This window comes from Mus pahari, chromosome 17 (genome assembly GCF_900095145.1).
Source record: "Mus pahari chromosome 17, PAHARI_EIJ_v1.1, whole genome shotgun sequence".
In the NCBI taxonomy this organism is placed as follows: Eukaryota; Metazoa; Chordata; class Mammalia; order Rodentia; family Muridae; genus Mus; species Mus pahari.
The window spans coordinates 7,455,131-7,478,760 of NC_034606.1; the positions used below are offsets into that span (position 1 = coordinate 7,455,131).

At 35.4% G+C, this 23,630-nt stretch overlaps 2 protein-coding genes across 3 annotated transcripts in view; both read left to right on the forward strand.

Annotated features, from left to right (window-relative positions):
* LOC115065689 (peptidyl-prolyl cis-trans isomerase A-like) overlaps nt 1–14,387 on the forward strand; it is a 23,138-nt gene extending 8,751 nt beyond the window's left edge. The window contains exon 2 of the mRNA XM_029547890.1: nt 13,814–14,387. Coding sequence (XP_029403750.1) covers nt 13,815–14,138 — 324 coding nt within the window. The 5' untranslated portion in view covers nt 13,814 and the 3' untranslated portion in view covers nt 14,139–14,387. The remainder of the gene's footprint in view (nt 1–13,813) is intronic.
* Zfpm2 (zinc finger protein, FOG family member 2) overlaps nt 1–23,630 on the forward strand; it is a 440,237-nt gene that overhangs the window by 9,268 nt on the left and 407,339 nt on the right. The gene's annotated exons all lie outside the window — the stretch shown is intronic.

The following is a 23,630-nucleotide window of genomic DNA, read 5'->3' on the forward strand; positions in this document are numbered from 1 at the left end:
ATATATATATATATATATATATATATATCCACTAAGATAACTAAGTTTCAGAAACTATCAGGATATCAACTAAATATTGATTTTAAATAATCATTTGTTACCATCAGTATATCCCATGTACTCCTTGCTTACTAGATTTGCTTACCTAATTAGGAAAGTGGCTTTAAGCCTAATGATATAATTCAATTAAATTATATTATTCTTAACTAACTCATGAAACTTGTGACACAGATCAGTCATGTTTGGATGTGAGATCTCATCCAGGACCTCACACAGGCTAGTCAAATGCTTTACATTCAGTCCCATGTTGTAGATTAATTTTACCCCATCTGTCATGCAAGAGTCATTTTAACCACATCTTTTGAAGTTCGTACAATGGTGCAGAAGGAGTCCTTTCCAGATTTCAAGTGGGAATTTGTTTCTTTTTCAGGTAATAAATCCAAAACGTAAAAATGCTTTATATGATAAGAATTCTTGCTTGCTGAGTGCTAAGAAATCCAGTCAGGAAGGCAAGATGGCTCAAATTGTTTGCCAGCATGCCTGAGGACTGGCGTTTGAGCTCTGGAACACACATCGTGGAAGGAGAGGACCAGCTTCTACAAGTTGTCTTCTGACCTCCATCTATGCCTCTTCACCTACTAAATAAATAAGTAAATAAATACATAAATAAAGAAATATTTTTTAAAGTCCAAAGGCACTTGCAATTAAGGAAAACATATAATTTAAGAACGTGTGAATTTATTGGGGCTTGTTTGATATGATCTTATTTCTGAAGGTACAAAATCTTTTCATGGTGTATAATTTTGTCCTTTGCAAATACACCATGCACTACTTCATAGGGCTACTCATAATTACATGATTAAGATCTATGGTTAGGTGACTAAATTATGTAGATCAATTTTATACTATTTTAAAATGCTTCTGAAAGTAGATTATTGCTCAGTGAATAGATAAGCCAGTGACAAATGGCAGACATTGATTATTGATGGAAATCTTGTTTTTTTATCATAAACAAATTTCGTTTTGAGTTCTAAGAAAAAACTTAAAGTTTAAGTAGTTGCTCCCCCAAAAGAAAAGAAAAAAGGTTAGTAAGAAGTTAGTTACACATGCTATGTCACAGGTTTATCTCCACAAAATAGATGCATGTTTTATTCTCCTCACTTTGGTGCGGCAATTATGACACAGGTATTTACTTTGAATTCTGCACTTCAAAGTGCTAAACTGTTGTGATTTTACATTATTTAAGTAGTTTATGTATGGGACTAAATTCTGTGGCAGGCCATTTCATGGTAGATCAGCCTACAAAGATTTAGCAATAGCACTGAAGGTTGGAACATGCTCCCCCCCCCCCGCCCCCGCCTCTAGGACACTGTCAATACAAGCACATGCAAAGGCTCTTAATGTTTGGAAATTATTTTTATTTGTTTAGGACAACAGTGTGATCATGACTTGGTGTTGTAATCATCTGTCAGTTCTTAGAGTGACATTTTCCAGTTCTCATTTTGATAGCCTATCTGCTTACTTCATACAAAAAAAAAAGCAGTACATTTTCCTTTGGTGGTTCTCCTACATGTAAGTATGCTTGTACATTTTGGAAATATCGGGTCTCCCACAGACAAGTACAGACTCTGTGTGTATAGGGGAGACTAGCCAGCATAGGACTTGTGTTCACCTGAAATATGCAAGAGTTCATTTGCAAATATATTACGCTGGTGCTAAAAATACCACCCGCCCCTTAGCATTGTGCATCTCGGACAAACAGGCGCATATTGTGTCATGGAGTTGCTTAAGCTTCTGAAGTCAGGGCTACAACTGGGTCAGATGATAAGATGAGCACAACAGAGGAACGACGAGAGCGTCTGATAAAACCTGATTGATTGATGTCTGGCTTCCCCACCATCACAGGCAGTTGACAGTTAGTTTGGGATCAGGATGATTTGGCTTTTGCGATAGAAGATGAGGCCCAGTGGGCTGGCCTGAAGGACAAAAAGGTCGCTTCCTGCACCGTGTCAAGTAATGTCGAGCTCCCACAAGGTGGGACAATATTAATATTTCATTCTTCTCCTTTGAGGTCTAGCTCTTAATATTTGACAATCTGTTTAAAGGCATAGAGATTCAGTCCACCGACAGACATGCGTGACTATTTCCTTCTTCCATGAGATGGGATATTTTTATATTGTCCCTATTCTTGAGGATAAAGGCATATGTTTATTTGGTGTGTCATAGCTTAGGTGCTTTGCAATACTTAATATTTTATATATTTCATTCGATTTTAATTTTAAAGTGCTACAAGATATGGTGCTTAAATTGATTAAATTTAATATTTGAATTATTGCTGGATAAATATGGGTTTCTTAGGAGAAAAATGACTGTCTAAGCTAACCTACATATTGAACTTTGTCTAGGTGCTTCCTATTATTCGTTGTGTGAAGCTGAAGTTAAAAATATCTTGCTACCAACACAGAGTTTGAAGGAACCTTAGTTGGCACAATGGAAGAACATTGTAAATAGTCTCAAAGTTAATGACTATGATATATTTTCAGGACGTTAGTCTTCTTGATGATAGGATTATTAAAATGTTAACTTATATTTTAATCATGTAAATGCATTCCTGACATGTATGAGAATCATTTTCAAAATATACAGATTGTGGGTTCCTACATTGTTTTGTAGTTTTTAATTCTAGAACCTATGTGAGTTTGAAAGTAGGCAGTGAGGTTATATTTATTGGAAAGAAGGAAGGAAAAGAGGGAAGAATAGAATGGGAGGAGGCAAGAAGGAAGGGAGAGAGTCATAACTGCTAGTTCTAGAAAAAAAAATGTTTTCCAGGGTTAGGCATGAATGTTGATGCTTGTTTCAGAACTGGAATTTCCACTGCTGGGATGTAAATTTCATGTAGGGAAGATTGCTACACAGTGGAAATCCTCTACCATGTACTGCTTTGTCCTCTGATATTTTAGGGTTGGTTTCCAAAGGACAGACAGTTCCCAGCTAATACAGGAGAATTAAGAGCAGGAAGATGGAGTTAAGATGGTGATAGATTGACAATAGGACTTGTAGGAAAAACATAAAATTGCTCTGCCCAAACCTGAAGTGGTCCTCACTACACCTCCTCAGACTGATGCCCCTGTCAGTCCTGGTTAGCACATCTCCTAAAAAGTTTCTATCAGAAAATGGCCTGTTTTTTTTTTTTTTTTCTAAGTACAGTTATGTGAAACAAAACAATCTATGTGTCTATACCTATATACATATATACATGCACACACACATGTAAAGTTCACACATAGAGCTCATTGATGTATTGTTACATGCAGAGATAGTCAGGAAAGGTAAAGGACCCAGAGGAATATGTAAAGACTTTTCAAAAAATAATTCAAGAAAAAGAAGCACAACTGTAGTGATTTTACTGTGATGATCACATTGCTGGTAGATGTCTTGTGATCTTGGTTCTTTTTGGCAGCTATTAAGAGCTAGTGTGTTTACTCCTTTAGGGAAAGGAGAATGGAAGTGGATTGTCTTAGCTTGTTCTCTGTATCAGTTGCTGATACATTTCTCAGTTATATGGTTACAATGGTGCTGCATTCCAGGCAGTATGATTAAAATGAATTCTGCTTTGAATAATCAACTCTTCAAAGTTCACTGATCTGTTTTTCTGTGTGCACATATTTCATATAGATTTCCTGTCTTTACTTTCTTTATTATTTTCTCTTTTGATATTCTATCTTGTTATATAATACAAACTTTATACATGTATAATATAGATTCCATATAATGTATAGCATTCATGTGTGTAATGATTTCAATTTCGTATTTAAAATAATTATTTATACTTTAAAAACTCAGGTTGGCAAAAAGATAATTGTTCCATCATTCCATATGCCAATTCAAAAGTGGATTGTGAATGAAGCTGGGAAAAGTATTAAACTCTAGTGGTGCAGTTACCAGATGCCATAAAAATACAATGTATTGCTTGTATATTCGTGTTGACAAATGTTGAAACAAAACTACTATGTAAGATTTACTTAAAAGTATCATACAAAATTATGCTAAAAATTGTCATCAGCTGTCATTAGCTGGAGAATTGGGCTTCAAAGCTTGCCTAGAGTGAAATTTCATGATTCATCCTACAGCTTTAGGAGGGCCTTCTGATGAAAAGTTGGGGAGTTTTGATGCAATGATTAGATATTTACTTTGTTGTTTCTTGGTCTTTGTCAATTTTGAAGAAAGAACAGAGACATTTAGATATGGAATATCTCCAAGTCAGATCTCAGGAAATCTGTTTTCTTTAAATACTGACCAGCTCTAGAGTCTTTTTACTGGTAGATAATCTAGCTATTGTGGGGAACAAAACAGTACATTGTACTTACTGTCTGAAAAAGTAATTGCTAGTAAACATTAAATAAAGGGTTCTTTGCCTGGGACCCATAGGTCTTAAAGAATCTCTGAGGACTTTCTGAACATTTTATAAAACTTTTTATATTCAAGAATTTCCCAAAGAAGACTTCCTTGGGTTTTAAAACACCACATTCACTGTAAATTGTGTGTGCTATCCATGCTATCAGTTTATGTAGTCTTATGGCAATCTTATGGAGGAGAGATAATTTCACTTTAAATGCCAAAATGATTTTTAAAAAATCTTTAATAATACCACCTTGCTGCTTTAAACCTTCCAGAGTCCTCTGAAAGTTCTATCATCAGAGGAACATAAATTATCACTATTGTACCCAGCATCTCTATAAAGCAACATCACCATATCACACCTTGTGGGTCCTCTGCTCCTTGAGTCTTCCAAGATACCTCTTTTGGATTAGTCCTTCCTTAGATTTCCGTATCTGGTTTATCATATGCCTCTCATGTCATGAGTATGGTCTTTTAGAATATGATCTCTTGTATCCTTTAATGTTTTTTTTTTTCTAAATAACCATCTAGCCCATTACTTTACTGTATCTTTACTGTACATACACACACACACACACACACACACACACACACACAAATGCACATGTTTTTTTAATCCACTATATGTTATAGTGTTAGTTAACTTTTAGTCAAAATTAGTTACTCTTATTTTTTGACAAGTACTCAAGACAAGGAGGAAGAGTTGATGCTGGCTCACAGCTTGAGCAGAGAGTTTTGCATGGTGTGGATCCCATGAAACATGGAGTATCAAGCAGCAGGAGTACCAAGCAGCAGGAGTACCAAGCAGCTGGTCATACTGCATCCACCATCTGGAAGCAGAGGTGAAGCCTCTGCTTGCCTTTTGTTTTGTTGAGTCTGGAATTGAAAATGGGTTGGTGTTGCTCCCAGTCAAGGCGGATCTCTCCTTTGTTAGATTTTTATGTAAACACCCTCACAGACCTGTGTTTCATAATGACTCTAACTAACTCCAGTCAAGCTGCTCATGAAGATTAACAGACCTTATATCTTGGCAAAATCAATACACTGACCAAAGGCAGAGATCATATTGCAGAACATGGTATTGTCAAAATTCATTGGGCAGCTGATGAAAAAGGAAAAGAATACAGCTAGAGAGCTGGCTTGCATTTCAAAGAACTTTCTATGCATGTTGGGAACTTTGGCCTCATCATTGCCGCACTTGATGGCCACTGCGAACTGTTAAATAAGTCTGATTACCATGTATTGAGTTTGCTTGGCAATCTCATCACCTCACCAAATTATCATTTCTAAAGAGTATGGAGCAAGGGGCTTGTGAGTTGACAGTAAGCTTCAGTTAACTTCCATTTTGTTAAATTTAACAATTATTGTTATCTCAAATTCAACTTTAGACCTTTTGTGCTATGGCCTAACTTTTACACGCAGACTTAATAACCACACCACACCATAGCTGATGTCTACAATAATCACCCTGCATTCAGTAGTTTGATATGAATATTTTATTGCGACTAGCACAACACACGCAAAAACAGATGAACAGAGTGGTATCTTTTTAATTGAATCTGTTTGTGCTTAACTCATGAGATTGTCTTTGCTAGCTGCTTCACGTTCGTTTATATGCATTAGCCTAGTTTTTATAACCAACTATGGGGGACACATTTTCAGTAGCAAATGGGCCGATTGCTAGATAATGGGATTTCCAGTTGTTACATCTTCCATGAAACATGATAGGGAATTCCATAGCAATGAAAATTGTGCATATGCTTTTAGAACCAGAAATTCCATATATTCTACAGATACCCACACATGTGTTACCTCATGGTCTATAACAGTTTAAAATTAGAAATCATATAAATATCCTTATAATAGCAGATAAGCTGAATAAAATTAAACTTTGCCTCACTCATGAACTATAAAAAAAATCAAAGATTTGTTTCTGTGATGATGTGGCAATCTATCAAAGATATACAAAATAAAAAAGGAAAAATATTTGTATTGGAAAAAAGCATGAGCAGATAGGCTGGTACATATTTATCTTTTATGAAAAGTTTCTGTAAAAAATGTGAAAAGATTGATGTTTATCTCTTATGAATCAGAGTAGGAGTATGAAAAAGCACATAGTTTTACTTTCCACTGGAGGTGTTAATATTTAGTTTTAAATTTCTTATATTTTCATATGGTTACAGATTAATATTAATAAGAAAGGCAAGGGGCACATATTGCTATACCTTTAGACATGATGCTGTTAATTCCTTGCAGTGGAGTTGAGATTATTAATTTCTTGGGGAAGAAAAATAGGTATCTATTGCCAGGACAACTTGTGACTCATCTCCTTGACTGTGTAGTTGTGAGGCTAGAAAGGTTGCCCAGTGTTGGAAAGAACGAGAGGAGAGAACTGATTAGAGAGAAATCAAGCTCTGCCTAATTCTGACAAGAACATAGGGAGGAAGAAACAGCCATAATGATAATTTTAGTCTTGTCTTTACTAAGCTTCCATGGGAATATTACAAATGTAGGCCCTCAAGTGGAGATTAAATTCTCTTTTACTTTAAAAAAGGAAATAACACATTAAAAAGATTTAAAATATATTCCCCTTAAATGTATAGTATTTCTCCTCTCCCAGCATAGGTCATGGTTATGTAATTAACCTCATATTAATAGTATATGATCGTTAGGTTTTAGATAAAACATCTTCAAATTCCCATGTAGTAATCTAGGCCCAATTTCACAAAGAGAAGTTCATTTCTATTATGTTGCTTTACTGACTTCAGAATTTTGTTCTGCTTCTTCCCAAATCATTATTCTTTCTCCAAATCTTGTATTTTCCTGCCAAGTGATTTCATGATGCTTTTCATTTTAATCCATATGATTATAAACAATATATATATATATACTGGTTTCAGGCCAAACATTTTAAGTGTGGTGCTCTTTTTAAAAAATTATTTTAAATTTGCACCTTTGAATGGATCTTGCATCCTTCTCATGAGTACTGGTGGGAAGTGCCAGCAGCAGAAGCAGGAAATGAGCTGGGGCATGGCCTGCAGGAGGCACAAACCCAGAGCCTAGGGAAGGCACTAATCCAGAACCTCACTGAGAACTCAGAGAGGTGCGACGAAGAAAATGAGAAAGTGGCAATTCATAAATGCCACCTCAATCCCTCTATTAATTATGACAGAAGGCAAAGAGAATTAAATATGGTGACTTAAATAATTTTAAGAGATGACACAAAGTTAGGATAGAAGTAACAGTGTAGAATTGGGAGAAAATTACAAAATATTTGGTTCTCTCCATTGAAAGAACCTAGACTCTGGAAAAGCTAATGCATCTTGTTGAGTCTATTATATGTTAAGGACTTACAGCATTTAGGACTTTTTTTGTTTTTTGACACAAATACCCAAAATGGTCAGTTTTTTCTCTCAGTTCATTCACATATACTCTGAACACTCTATATAGTATTGAAGATTTTATTATAGTTTTATATGTAGCTATCTGAGAGTCTGTCAAGATGCTTGCTCTAGAAGGCATGGCCAACCTTTTGTTGCTTTGATGTGACATTTTTGTCTCCCAATTTCATGCTTGGAAACTTATCCAGTCTATTTACAAATAAATTAGATGAAAAAAAAAAAAAACCTCAGAATGTTTTCAAGCAGTTTATATTTGTGTTGGTTACATTCGAAGCTATTATGGGAAGCACCTGGCCCAATGGACACAAGTTGAACATATATATGGGAACAAATACTTGTAACATTTTGTGAGGACTTTATGCCCAGAGGATACAATTTGGAAAGAAATGCATTGATTGCTTGAGATATGTCTTGCTGTCAAGAATTTTGGCTCCTGTGTGCCTTGCTGATGTGCCAGCCATCAACTGTTAAAAGCTTCAAGTGGTTTTCTTGATGATAAAGTTAGTGGTTAGTACTAAAAATAGAGTCATGCAGACTTACTGATAGGCCTCACAGGTTATATTATTGAAGATGATCTGGTTAAAATGACAAAGCCAAGATTATTTTACTAAATATCAGGGGTGAGTGGGCCTCGTGGTCATAGTTGTTACTAGAATTCACCTTCAGAATTGGGTGGCAATAATCCAAAGATATGTTCTTCTCCTTAAAAACCCATAGAATTCTGTTAGTCCTGACATCTGACTATTCTAAAGAAATAATTTTGCAGATGGTTTACTTAAAAATGAGGGTTTAGTTCAACTTATATATTTACTTTGAAGGCCCCAAACACAATAGTTGTTTATGAGACAATATTTTCCAGGGTGTACTTTACAAAGCCCATTTATGTATGTTCCTGTTTTGAAGATTGACTTATACAGCCATGCCCTATGAGAAGTAGGCTAACAGTTTTCAAAGTCTACAACTTTGTATTGGAATTCGGACCCACTTCTTTTTACACTTGAGGAAATTATTTACTTTATGACTGGGTTTTCTCTATTAGTAAAGTAATGGTAATTAGAGGAGTCTATGTGATGGTGTTGAGAGTATTAAATGAATCATGTATGGCAAGAGTTTAGTGCACTATTAAGGCATGAATAAAACTTTTAATTTTGGCATTTTTGAAAGTCGAGTCTGTGGAAAGAAATTGTTTTTCTGTGCTGGCAAATATCTGCAGATATGAACTATAATATTAAAGTTGTCCAGTTCCCCTCTTAGTAAACAAATATTTAAACACAGTGTTTTTGTAATATTTTCTGGTTGCAGTAAATTTTATTACACAGTTCCTGCCAAATGAGTATTTGAATGATTTTCCCCAGACAACCTTAGTGAATTTTTAAGAATAGTAAGTAATAAACTGTCAAAGAGAAAAATATTTTTGAACTTGAGTGAGGAATTCTGCACAAAACAAATCAACAGCAAAATTAATATATACTGCTGAAAAATATAGCTACAAAACAATGTTTATGTAAAGCTAGAAAATCTGTTACATTGTTTAATTTATTGATATTAAATATCAAATGATGGGTACTTAACAAAGTATTCCAAAGACTAGTAATTGTTATAGGAAAAGTTAGTGGTGAGGTTTTCATTGTCTTGCCTTTCCAGACAGTTCTGGACTTAATATACAAAAGGTATTTGTGGGGATATCTGAAAAGGTCTTCAAAGGGACCAGTTAGTAGAAATGCATTTGGATGACCTGAACACATAGTTGTTGTGTCTCTAAATCCCAGACATGCTTTATTAGGACAATACAGCTGGTTTGCTATTTCTATCTCCTCATTATCAACACATTATGGTATGGCCTTTTCCCCTCACTTCCAGTGCCAAGAATTTGGCAGGGACACTATGTTAGCAAGTTGGAGCCTGGGGGTGAAGAGAGACAGCAACAGCTTTGCACAGCTGCAGGGCAGGGGAAGAGAGGTTTTTTTTTTTTTTTTTTTTCAAAGTTGTGCTACTGGATTAAGATTGATAATGGACGTCTTTAGTCTGGAATAATTTGAAAAAAATACCACAATTTCTCGGGTTTCTAGGAATACTCAGGGAAGGTTCTACTTGTTCTTGTCTATGTTTACATATGTTGTAGAACTTGTCTGAAAATCTCAACACATAAAATTATTCTCTGTTCTCTCCCCTTCTAATCATCTCAGTTTTATGGAAATTCAGGTGAGATAATGAAATGTCTTACCTCTGGGCCTTGTTTCAAAGATTGTATGGTCAAAACCAATACAACATTACTACACCATGCTTTATGGACATGTGAGCGACCTCATTTGCTGGGAACAGACAGGCCTCTGATAACATCGCAACAAGGACACTGAAGTGAAAATCTTTCTCTTGTTAATATTCACTCTGGTTTTATTTTATTTTATTTTGTTTTTTATGTGGTGAAATGAAAAAAACCATCAGATTAACTATTACATGCAATGCAAATCTTGTGAATGTACTAAACATTTTTAAATTTTTCATATGATTTTTCTAGAAATTTAAATCCTTAAATCCTAATCAGCACTGGAAATGAGTCATGAAACACGCTCTGTACTTTGTTAGAAGGTTTAAAAATAACCTCAAATTAAATTTTTCCATAGTATTTACTTTTCAGATCACACAGATTATCCTTTTAGAACTATCTGAAAGTACTCTCCAATATACTGAGTTCTCATAAAAAAGTTGATGTTAAAAAAATACAGGCCTCACCTCTACACACAGGCTGAGAGAAGGAGACACAGCACTTCCCAGGGAAGAGCTCACCGGCTGATTATGTGATAGCTCTGAAAACATACACGCAAATAACCAAATAACATCCTATAGACCGAATAAGTAGTATTTCTGTCTTTGGAAATAATAATGTAATAAATAATGTACACACTCATATGTGTATTGTATTTAACAACAAGCAATGAGAAAACAGGCCATGCATTTAAAGGAGGGGTAAGAGGTGTACACATGAGAATTTGGAAGAAGTAAAGGGCAAACAACGTAGTCACAAGTTCAAAGAAAAGGTAAACATGAAAGAAAAAGCACCTTCTTATTTATCACTCTTCCTGCTGATACTTATGGTATAGCAAGTTAGCAAGGAAAGTCCCTTTCTTTCCACATAGGAAGAAACTAGATAAGGATCCATGTTCAGATCAATACTATGTAAGTATGTTACTTACCTTTTACTATGTTTGAGTTAGAGCTATCCAAAACACGACTGAGACAACTAAAGGTCAGCAAAGATGAGTTTATCAATATCATCAAAAATTCAGAAATGTAGAAATGTATACATAGACACCATATTTTAGAATATTGCTTTTTTTGTTACAAAAACATATCAGTCTATATGGTGTTTTTGTTTATGCATATTGTTTTATTCAAAGAATACTAACAGATTTAAGTCCAAGTGACTTCACATGGGGGAGGCTGAGAGCTGACTGACGTTCCAATGGGAGTTATCTGTCCACAGCTTGATTCAAGGGTAAAATATATTCCCTTTCTGCCACTCTGTAGGCCAGGTAAATGTATGTCACAGGTGAGTGGAGACTCCTCTGAGCACCTTGTTTCTTTGATGTCTTCCTCACTCTAGAGAAATGGAAGTGTTGTCTCAAAAGTCACAGGCATCTTATTTTAGGATTATAGTGCTGGACCATGGAGGAGCACCTTGAAATTTCATAACAGGTAGAAAAAAAGATGAGCTCTCTCAATGTGAGGGATTGGTAAATGAAACTACTTTGTTATTGTCAGAATTAATACATGGATAAAAATCTGTGTTTTCCAGGCACTTACAACATTTTTTGTACGCTTTCTTTACTTTTAAAAGTAGTTTTTATGTTATTTTTGCACTATTAACATTTTACACCTATGACATTTCTGCCCCTCACTGCCAACACCAAACAATAGAATTGCTTCAATTAAGAAATAGAACATCAGCCTCTGGCATCTTATTCTGTTGTTCCATCTATTTGCTAGGGAGAATTCATTTGTTTCTTAATTAAGAAAAACACCAATAGCATGAAAAATCTGCTTTATGGTACCTGAATGGTAATTAGGCTAAAGGTAAAAAAGAAACTTGCACATACATTCCAATAGCAGCAAAAATGAACTTGAGCTGATAAAAATGAACTATACTCCCCTTGCATAAATGGAGGCTGAGAGAAGTGTACAGTCATTATGGCTAAGACAATATGCAAACTATCTTCAAAGAAATCAAATTGCTAGAGTGTTTTCATTTGCATGTATTAACTATTAACATAATGAGGAGAAGTGACACTGGACCCGGGTTGTGTGTCTGCTAGGATTGATAATTCAACTACATCTGCAAACTGACGCCCAAACCCCACACTAGGAGTTAGATCAGACTCCAACTCTGCAGTGTGGTCTAAAACAGAATCTACAGCACATAAACCTCTCAGTAGCATTAGGCTTAGCATCTCTTTTGTTCTCATGACACCTCTGTCTTTTGTGTGCCATCTCTTTCTGTTTGTATATTTTCTAAATAATGGTCTTCCCATGCAAAAATCTTTACTTTGAAGTTTAAAGGAGTGAACTTATCTGAAACTTCCTGGTTTCCTTCAGCACCACTTTCCACGCTATGAGGAAGGACCCTATAATGCAGGTCTTACATAACCGTGGTGTTACATCAAGATCTAGTGGAGAATTTAAAATTCAGATATTTTTGTTTATTTATTCCAAGTCCATATAAATGTATGTTTCCCTATTCTTAGCAGATTTAAATGTAGGAAAAAAGGAAATAAGCATTATTGGTCTCTTATGTTCTATGCTCTGTGCAGAAAGAATACATTTATTAAGATGACTCCATAATGCACATAATGTACTTTGATCATTTTCATCTTCCAGTACCCTTTGTCAACCCCTTCTAACTCTTAGTGAAAAATGCTCTTCTTAGAAAAATGGAGTTAGGTTTAGTCTCACAGTAGGCTAACATTTACTGATCTGGCAATCATATAGATTTCTAATTTTGAGAGAAGATAATGCCAAAATGTAATCTTTGATATTTGAATTCTAACATCCCCTTTCTTAAATAATAAATTATAACAAAATAAAATATAATAAGATAAAAACTGTGGCGTTGGAGCTGGACAAAACAAATAGAAGGAAAAGAGCCCAAGAGAAGTCATGGGATCCCAGACCCACTGGCTTGCATACACAGGAATCCCATTAAAAACTCTAAACTGAAAACCATAGCATATACTAGAGGCCCTGGAATAGACCTTTGGAGACCCTGTACCTGATGATTCAGTCTCTGCATCAACATGAGCACTGTTTATGTTGAATTAGAGCATATTCTTAAACACAGAATGTAGCTTACTACCAAGACCAAGAAATCCACTTAATTTTGTTATAATGTTTTGTACACATATTGATGTGTTTTGCTAAGAATGAGTATTTCTAATTAATACTGTATTTTATACAAGTTTATTCAATTGGTTAACAAAAGTACTGCTGTCTTCCATACAGTGCCTTCACTATTCAAAGCACAGAGATAAATGTTGCAAAAGAAAGGTCCTCTCTCTGTGCTGATGGGACTTAGCATTCTAACTGTAGAGCAGGCCACGAGTGCAGGAGCAAAGTGAGCACGCACAGTGTGAGTTCACACTGGAATGTTTTACACAAAAATCACACATGTTAATGTGACAGAGAATAGCTGTTCTGGTCATCTTCAAGTTGTAACATTAACCAGTCTGGTGGGAATTAGAACAGATTTTCATGCTTGTTTCTGTTGGAAGGGAGCTGGAAAGTGAATATAAGTCCATTAAAAATGATGGAAAACGGTTTCGCAGACACCACTGTTGCTTTTCACGGCTTGTAGTCACAGTTAACCCCACCTTGTTCTTCGACTTCACGGCCGATGACGAGCCCTTGGGCTACATCTTCTTCAAACTGTTTGCAGACACAGTTCCAAAGACAGCAGAAAACTTTCGTGCTCTGAGCACTGGAGAGAAAGGAGTTGACTATAAGGGTTCCTCCTTTTACAGAATGATTCCAGGATTCATGTGCCAGGGTGGTGACTTCACACGCCATCATGGCACTGCCGGCAGGTCCATCTACGGAGAGAAATCTGAGAACTTCATCCTGAAGCATTCAGGTCCTGGCATCTTGTCCATGGCAAATACTGGACCAAATGCAAATGGTTCCCAGTTTTTTATCTGCACTGTCAAGTCTGAATGGCTGGATGGCAAGCATGTGGCCTCTGGGAAGGAGAAAGAAGGCAGGAACACTGTGGAAGCCATGGAGTGCTCTAGGTCCAGGAATGACAAGACCAGCAAGAAGATCACCATTTCCAACTGTGGACAACTCTAATCTCTTTTGGCTTGCAGGTGTTTTACCCATCAAACCATTCCTTCTGTAGCTCAGGAGAGCTCCCCTACCCCATCTGCTCTATGATTATGAATAAAAACTAAAGAAGAAAAAAAAAATGACGGAAAACACTGTAAGCTGCAAAATTTCCTCAGAAATCCTGATCCATACAACCCTTCCAATTCCAAGATGAAGAATGTGATCTTATGAGTCACTCAGAGGCTGGAGAGCAATGTTGAGGACTGATGGACTTTGTGGACAAACTCAATGACCAGGTGTCAGAAATGGTGTCAGGTTTGAGTGTCATATAGTTACTAAATGGATATAAAACATATCCTCATAGAGTTTCTATTCTAGAAGAGCAATAGGGTTTTTTCAAAATGGTTGTATTTCAGAGGAAATAAGTCCAGTTGTTTGATCATTCAGATATATTATTCATGCAAATAATATCTTCATAAATACTTATAATTCATAAATCTATATGAATATCTTTAACAAAAGAATCATAACTACATTAGTTTATTTTTATCATGGTTGATTTTTATCAAAAAGTAAACAATATTGTATTATACTATATGTGCTATTGTTGATGTTATGTTATTGATGTAATATTATCAATATAATTATTGTTATTGCAATATAATATGACTGTATATATGTTAGTATTGTTAATGCTATTATTATATTATAATATATTGATTTATGTCAGTAATATGTTAATAATATATTATATATTGATATATACTATAATTAACAATATAATGATATAATGGTATATTATAATATAGATAATAATATAGACATAAATAATAGGGTTGATATAGTCTGATATGTTCATATGTATATATTTTTTCTTTTAATAGATAGCATATCATTAAGTGGTTACTTGGGAAATTTTATTAGTGATCATCCTTTGAGTTTCAGAATACTGGTTATATAATTGACAGTTGAGGATTGGAACTGTATTAAATTCACTTTATTTCTTTTTAAATAGTATGCATTACCACTTAATGAGATACTATCATGATTTACTCTAAGCTATTACTATCATTTTTTCTGTGTGTTTACTCAAGGAGTACAAGCCAAACAAATCAGCCAAATAGAAAAGCCTGAAGAACCACAAGAGGAGGGCATGTTTTATACGTTACAGTTGCTTATGGTTGAAGATTACCTCCTGCCCCTTAAAACATCCTCCTAAAACAAACTAACAAAAGGCAAAGAGTAGGACTTGTTTTCTTTGATGCATTGTTTTGATTAGATGTTTAAACTATTTTTATTTTTCTGTTTAAACTATTGTTCATTTTTCTGTTTAAAATCAGTAATATGAGGTGGTCCATCTCTGAGAATGTTTTAGTAAATTATGTCCAATGCCTAATGTGCTAATCCTTCCCAAATAGTTTCACACACTGAGGTCTACGTATTCAACCATAGAAGACTATGGAGGTCTCCCATAGACGTAGGGCTGTATCATAATGCAGAACTCATTTAGGACAACTTCAAACTCTCCATGGTCTTTCAGTTTAAAAACTGTTGAAATTCCAAAGTCTTAAGTCTTCTCCAAGATTCAAGGCAATCTCTTAATTGTAGCCTCCTGTAAAATCAAAAGCCAAACCATATGATTCTAAAAGGCATTTGCACAGAAAATACAATTAATTCCAAGAGGATAAAGCAAATACTGGAGTAAACGAGATGGAAACTAGCAAACTGTGTAGCTCTAAGTCTCATGGCAAAGAGCTTGGACAGCTTGTTCTTTACTGCTTTGCTGCATACAACATACATCTCTCTCTTGGGCTGCTGGGCCTACTCCCTCTATTTATCTTTCCTTGGTAGACAGCCCATGACTCTGTCACCTCTAACGTCTTGGGGCCTTCAATGGCTTCCCTTGTACTGCTTCAGCACTGGCCTCTCGGGCCTCATGCAGAGATTCTCCTGCTGCAAGCAAACAGGGATTTTTATTATTATTATTATTATTATTATTATTATTATTATTATTATTATTATGAAAATGTGAAGCCCCTTTACTCACGTGTCCTTCATGACTCTAAAGCCAGAACCACGTGGACACCACTGTCTCTGTCCCCTGCCCTCTTGACTCTCACTTGCAGGGCTTTAGTTTGTTGCTGCTTAGAAGCAGAAAATTCCTTCAACATTTTCTTCTTACTAGCTGGAAACTTACCTGGATTTTGTCTTACCCTGAGAGAACAATCTGTTTATTCCAACTCGATCAAGCTTCTACTTAGTTTTTTGTTTTTGTTTTTGTTTTTTTTTTCTCTTTCAGCCAAACCTTGGCCCCAACATTAAATTCTCTGGCTCTCTTTCTTTCTCTTTAAATTATACATTTTGAATTTCTCTCTGCCCAATTGTTCTTCTTTTTTTTTTTTTTTTTCATTGTAGGCTTATATAAGAGTGAACATTAACAAACATGTCACAGAGTAAATGTTAGGCTCTCTTGAAATCTTCCATTTAAAAATATTAGTCCATTATTTTTCAACTTAACTTCAGGTAAATTCTTAGGGCAAGTTAAGAAAGCAGCTACATTCTTTGATGAAATACCAGTGTTACTAATATTGTCCTGTCTGAAATCTCTTGAGATCAGCTTAAATAGTGCATGAATATTGCTCTCAGCACTACTGTCTTCAAAGTTCCCACTAGGATGGGCTAGTCTATATTATGTTTGCTTATAGCATTCAACTACTTTTTTTAATCCAAAACAATAAACTCTTACATATTCTTAAAAACAACAAACAAAGAACCCCCCTACAAATGGTAAGCTATGTCATAGTAGTGTTATATTCCCTAGTGACATTTCTATTTTACTTTTCTATTGCTGTGATATAAACCAAGGCCATGGCGATTTATAAAAGAAAACATTTAATTGAAGTTACAGTTTCATAGAATTATAGCTCATTGTTGCAGAGCAGGAGTATGACAGCAGGGACAGCTGAGAACTCACATCTTTTTCTCCAGGCAAGAGGCAAAGAGTACTCTGGGAATTGCTTCAGTCTTTTGCAACCTCAAAGCCCGCCCCCTCTAGTGAAGCCATACCTCCAAATTCTTCCCAAATATTTCTACAAACGAGAACTGAGTATTCAAACATATGAGTCTAGGAGGTAACTCTTATTCAAATAATCACAAGTATTTAATTTTGTAGATTTATACTTTATAATGTCAATTAAATACCACAGGAAGGGACAATGCGAGTCTTATAAACCACTGCAGGGGAATGTCCAAGGGGGAGTTTCTGTATACTGGGAATCGTCTTAGGAACTTAAATTAAGTCTAAGTCTGTAGTGTTGCACAACAGTTACGGCCAGTCACACCTTGAGTATTGTATTTAGTATACGAAGACTGTCTGAAGACAACAGGCAGAGATGGAAAGAACTTGGAATACTCATTAAAATAAAAAGAAAACTCTGGGTTTATTATAAGAGAACCGCTTTTACATTAGATGATCTCAGAGAGAAAAATTCATTAGTTTTCTTATTTGGAGTCCCAAACACGCAATCATAAAAGGTGTTCTATACCTACTGAGAATATAAATTTATACTCAGCACCAGTAGACACTGTTTTTCAAAGTGTAACAAAAAACTTTTATAGAATAGAATAAAATATGCTATTGTGCAAAATATGCAAATGCAAATATGGTTGGAAAAATATCTGGTATAGAGAGATTTTAATTTAGTAATATGGCTACTCTGCCTGGATTACAGATATACCCTTAGTACACACCTTTAATCCCAAACAATGAAAGTAAAACTAGTTTGTAGAAGGAAGCACCCATGTTTGAAAGGAATGTCTAATTGAGTGGCAAACAAAGGGAAGAATCAGAGAGAGAGATCTGACAGACTAGAATTTATGCTCAGCTCTCACTAGAAAGGGAAGTTACTTGAGGGGCAGTGCAAAGAGACGAAGGAGGCAGTTTTACACAGAGAGTTTTGCAGAGACAGGTTGAAGAGAGAACAAGCTTGAGAATGGGAATGAGTTAGAAGATTAAAACAGATTTTTTTTTCCAGAATTAGTATGAAGCTAAGCAGAGCAATTCAGCCAGAGGCCAAGAGAAGACAGATTGAATCAGTCAGCTTAGAGGGGAGCTTAACAGAACAGCTGAGTTGAACCAGTTAGCCAGAGTTCTGTAAGAACAATTGAAAGGGTAACCTTATTCAGAAGTAACACTCAGAGGCTGAAAGCATTCTAGGCCCAGATAACCTTGGACAGAGGCTAGAAGGTAGCAGTACTAGGTTTAGGTAATCAGAATGAGGCAGTAGCCTTGGATTCCACAGTTAATACAGGAGAGTAAAAGTGGCTGTAACAGTCTGAGAAGGAAGAGGAAGGTAAGGACTAAAGAGATGGAGAGTAAAACAGATGCTAGTTTCCTGGATGATTTCTTAGCTTAGATGGGTCCAGCATGTGTTGACCACGGCAAGTTCTAGAATTTGATTGGTACTTATACACCCTGCACTTATTGTTAGTTTTCAGCAAAAAACTTTCCTGGAAGCTATGCTCAACTGCTCAACTGCTGACGCTCTCTCATTAATCTTGGCTCCTCATGCCTTGAGAGCAGCTGAAGCAATATGCATAACTGCCTCACATTGTGTAATGCACGGAAAGTTGAGATTTTTCAATCACAGTTGAGGAAAATGGCTACGACCTGCTAAGGCTTTCCTTCCATACATTTCAGTGGCCACAGGCATTGTGTGGACCTTGGTATGGGTAAACTGTGCTATGAATAGAACTGCCATAATCTTAATTTCCAAGTCAAATGAAATTTCTTTAAGTATAAAATACACTTCCACACATACCTTACAAGTATGTATTCTCAAAAAGAATTTTGAAATGTGTGACTTCAGGTTCTTATTACCTAGGATGTATGTATGTATGTGGGGATTGTTTATGGGTCATATGCTCATCTCATGATCTAATTTGCCATGGAAAGATAGAGCTAGAAAGAAATAGACTGAAGTGATGATTTTTGTTCTTTATATAAATATAACTTTTTTTTTTTTACAATACAAAGAGGTAAGTTGAGGGACATTATCACAAGCTTGATATCTATGTGAAGAAATAATGCCAATTATTTTACATGCCATACTTTTACAATTTTATATGTATACGGAATTTTTTGTTATTTTTAAAAAATGATTACTTTAAAGATAGGGACATCAAATCGAGGGTTACAATGATATCTCAGATCTAATGTCATTCTATTGTGGTGTAACCTAAAACGTGTATGCTAATATTATTCTCATGGTAAATACAGAAATGTCATGTTATTATGTGTATCTTACTGGTTATGAAACTATATAGTAATTTTTTTTACATTTTACTAATAAATTCACTTTGATGTCACAATCTAAACCCTCTATAACATCAAATCTAGTTAGCTGTGCTGATAACTGTTCAGGCTCTAAAAAGAATTCTTCTTTTGTTAACCATGAATGATAGCTTACCAAAATGTCTTTCATATATTCAAGAGCTCCCCCATCTTACATACATTTTGATTCTCTTTGTCTATTTTGTCAACACATGATTGTTTCACTCTTCTGAAGGCACATGTTTGTACCATGATTCTCTATGCCTACTTCTCTAACTTACTGGGGTTGCCGGTGACTTCTCACAGAATGCATCTTGGATGAGTGCCGTGCATATTTTCATATGCAGTAGAACTGTCTCCTCTACTCAAGGAAGCTTCTCCTCTATGTGCTACACAAGCTGATAGGTGATACACTTACATCTCCCTACTAAGTAGATTGGCTCCTTCAGGAAAAGTGCTGCCCATCTTATTCAAGTATGGAAGAGAGTAACAGATTTGGTATGGTTCCCTTCTTTAAGCATCTATAATTGAGACTGGCATAATAGAGAAGTTGGCAGAGCAAAAGTCCTGTAATAATATTGCTATAATATGAATGCTTTGTATGTTGAAACATGTACATATGTTTCAGACTCTCCATGGGTCATTTTGTCACTTCATGGATTATTGGCTCTAGTAAATTTAATTATTGCAATAACATGCATATTTCTAACTATTCTTTTGTCTCTGATTACTTTTTGTGTGGGAGGGGCTGGGGCTTGAAACCAGGAACTTGAAAATGCAGGTAAGTACTCTACTGCTGAACTGCATATCTATATGTTCCTCTGATTTTAATGTTTAACCTTTTCAACACATATTTAATGTACAGGTATATTCACCCAAATTATCAGGAGCTTAGATTATCCCTTCTGAACTCACAACAAAAAAATAGACAGAAAATATTTTTATGGTATAGGTTTAATTCTTGATATATTTTTTCTCTTTGTTTTTAATTAGAGATTTTCTTCATTTACATTTCAAATTCTATCCCCCAAAGTCCCCTATACCCTCCTCCCGGCCCGCCCTGCTTCCCAACCCACCCACTCCCACTTCCTGGCCCTGGTATTCCCCTGGACTGGGGCATATGATCTTCACAAGACCAAGGGCCTCTCCTCCCATTGACATATTTTCTTACACATGAGTTTCAAATTAATACAAAGAGAACACAACACGTATTTGTTTCCTTCAGTCTGAATATTCATAGATATCAGTGATAGGCACTTAAGATAACTAGTTAAATGCTACACAGTACTTCTAGAAAATAAAAAAAAAATTTTTTGTAACCCTTACTAGAACTAGTAAACCTGTTAGTTACTTCATATGTCTCTAGCTTCTTTTTCTTATAATATGCATCAATATGATCTGATCTTAATGTAGGTTAGGTAGCGTTAACCCATTTTAGAAACATTGTTTTGGTTTACAGTACAATGAATAGAGCTCCTCTTTTCAGTTTGTTTGGAAAATGTAGTTTCATTCCTCTATTTTACTGTGGAGTAAATATTGATAAATGGGAGGGTGCAACCATGAATGAGATAGAGTCATGCAGGTGGAGGAAAGTACCTCCTCCTAAGTACAGTGAGAAAAGCCAATGCTAGTCCATCATGAGACCCATCATTCTTGCCCTCACTTGGATTTTCATCTATAGAAACTAAATGTAGTTGGAGTGTTGCAGAATGAAATGCCAGGGAAGCATGGATTAGAGATTCTCTTGAAGAGCCACAAGGATTATAAGACTGGAGACTTTTGTTTGACAAGCTGATGTTAAGTGCTCTTGACTCATTTGAAAAACTCTTCTGCATCAAGTGGAAGAATGTTCACAATAACATTACATATCTTTTGTAAGACATGTTCTATCTAGATGTAACCATGCTTTCAAGTTAAAACATCTAATTTACCTACAATGAATTAATAGTCCATATGGATAATAGAATTCCCAGGCATTGATATCAACAATCAATGCCTTGCCTTTTTATAGATTATGAAATTTAGCTGAGTGTTGGTATAGGCTCATGCTACGTTACATTTATTATGTGTAGTTAATAAGATAGGTCCAAGAACTTAATCAAAAACTGCATATTCAGTACAAACTGTATAAAAGCTAATTCAGGGCCTCAGTTCAGTGTGTTCTGTTTGTCTTGTCACCAAGAGGTTATGTTTCAAATACAATGACTAAAGGTTATAACACTTATTAGTATGTAGCAGGTACAGGAGAGAGTGAGGGGCAGGCTTATTGAACAGTGACCCACACCACCCCAAACGTGTCATGTGACACACCTCTGCTTCACTCAGAGTCATGGCACATGTCAGAGGGCCCTGCCCTATCAGAGAGGGAGTTTGAGCAATTTCCATTCCATTATGTTTTCTTACTGCTTTGCTTTAATGCTCACTCCAGTTTATTCATGTCTTTAAATTTCAAATTATGCATTTGTCTTTATCATTCATTTTTTTTTGAAGAAAGCTATTAAAGCCCTTAAATAGGCTTACCATATTAAGAATAACAGCAAAGAAAAGTTATACAAGGACAACATCCTAAAGGTGACGTGTGGGTCATAGGCTACTTCAATAAAATATCTCAACACAGCTACATGCATCAACCTTCTTTATTGTGAGAACATTGAGAAGTTTCGTTGTTTGAGTGAATGATATTTAAAATATGGGTTCAGTATCAGTTGATTAAGAATCAAGTTGCAGCTGCTCATTTTTATGCAATTGGTTAGTTTTTTAGATCCTCCCAAGTCACACGAGTCTGTGAAGTTTAAGAAAACAACAACAGATTGGAAAGATACTATTAAGGGAGTATTTGTTATTTCTATTAGTTTAATGTTGAATATTCCTTAGTTTACATTGTCATATATTATTTTATTTAATGAAGACATTTACATGAGAAGCCAGGAATTTGGTGGAGGTTTTGCCATATTTATCATTATTGCTAGCTGTGATCAAAATGCTGATTGCTTCTTTGTTTTGACAATTACTTGTTTGTCTTGTGACCTTTTCTGTGGTGTCAAGGTGAACTAAATCTCCAGGCAATTGTTTATTTTATGCATTTTTCCCCAAACATTCATTTTGTATTTAGAAGAAATGTTTCTTAGTCTAGTGAAGAGAGGTAAATTGCCAGCTAATGTGTGCTGTGTCTATGAGGTAAGGATGAAAAAGCATCCTTGATGTTTGTGCATTTATCTTCTGTCTATTGTTTTAAGGGCAGTGTGTGTCAGGGGTGGGAGAAGGTGGTGGCAATAGTGAACCAATAGAGATATCAGTAGGAAATTCTTCTTAGATAATTCATTTGGAACCAGAAAGTAAGCATGCCCCCTTTGTATTAGGTAGGTAAAAAGATAATTAGGATTTGGAATTTCATCTGTAAGTTTTAAATCTCAAATTGTTTAATGCTTTTCTTCTAAATGATTATTAGATTGAATAGTGCGCACCACTTGACCCTGGGTTGTGAGTTCTCGTGTGATCCACGTAGATAATGGAGTATTTCCTTTCTACCTATAAAATATTTTCAAAAGGTTTGTAAATATTTGTTTCTCGGGGATCCATTTATCTTCTTTCTCAGTTACAAAGAACTGCTATATGGTTATGGAAAAAGATGATAAATGAGCTCTAGTAGCTTGGGTTTAAATTGCCCAACTACACTTTGGCCTATTGTTTGGTAGACATGCGAAGTCTCTGTCTGCATTAATGCGAACTGATTATTTAATGGCAGGAATGTGAAGGGAGAGTCAGTCAGTCGTGTGCTCTCATGGCTTTTATTTTCCCATAGCTAGATCCATATGAAAATGCAATAGTATAAGAAAGAAAAATACCTGGAAGACGTTCCTTTTCAAAGGAATGTCCAGGACTTCAGCTCCTCAATTCCCACTCTGTTCAGAGAGCCTGGCTAATGTGTTCTGTAATTGTATACAAACCTTGTGACAAAGAAAGTGGCAACAAAACCAATCTGCTCTTTGGAATTGTCCTGCTCAATTCAAGGGAGAACATGGAATGCACCATGAGGAGTTTTGATTAATTGAACTTAACTGATGTTTATTCAGAAACCCTGCTTAGTACAACTTTTTTTTTTTTCTAAAATTCTCAAAGAGTAGTTTATTCTCATGTTTTAAAGAACATAACAAATGTAGGATAATTAAACTTCTTTTGATTTT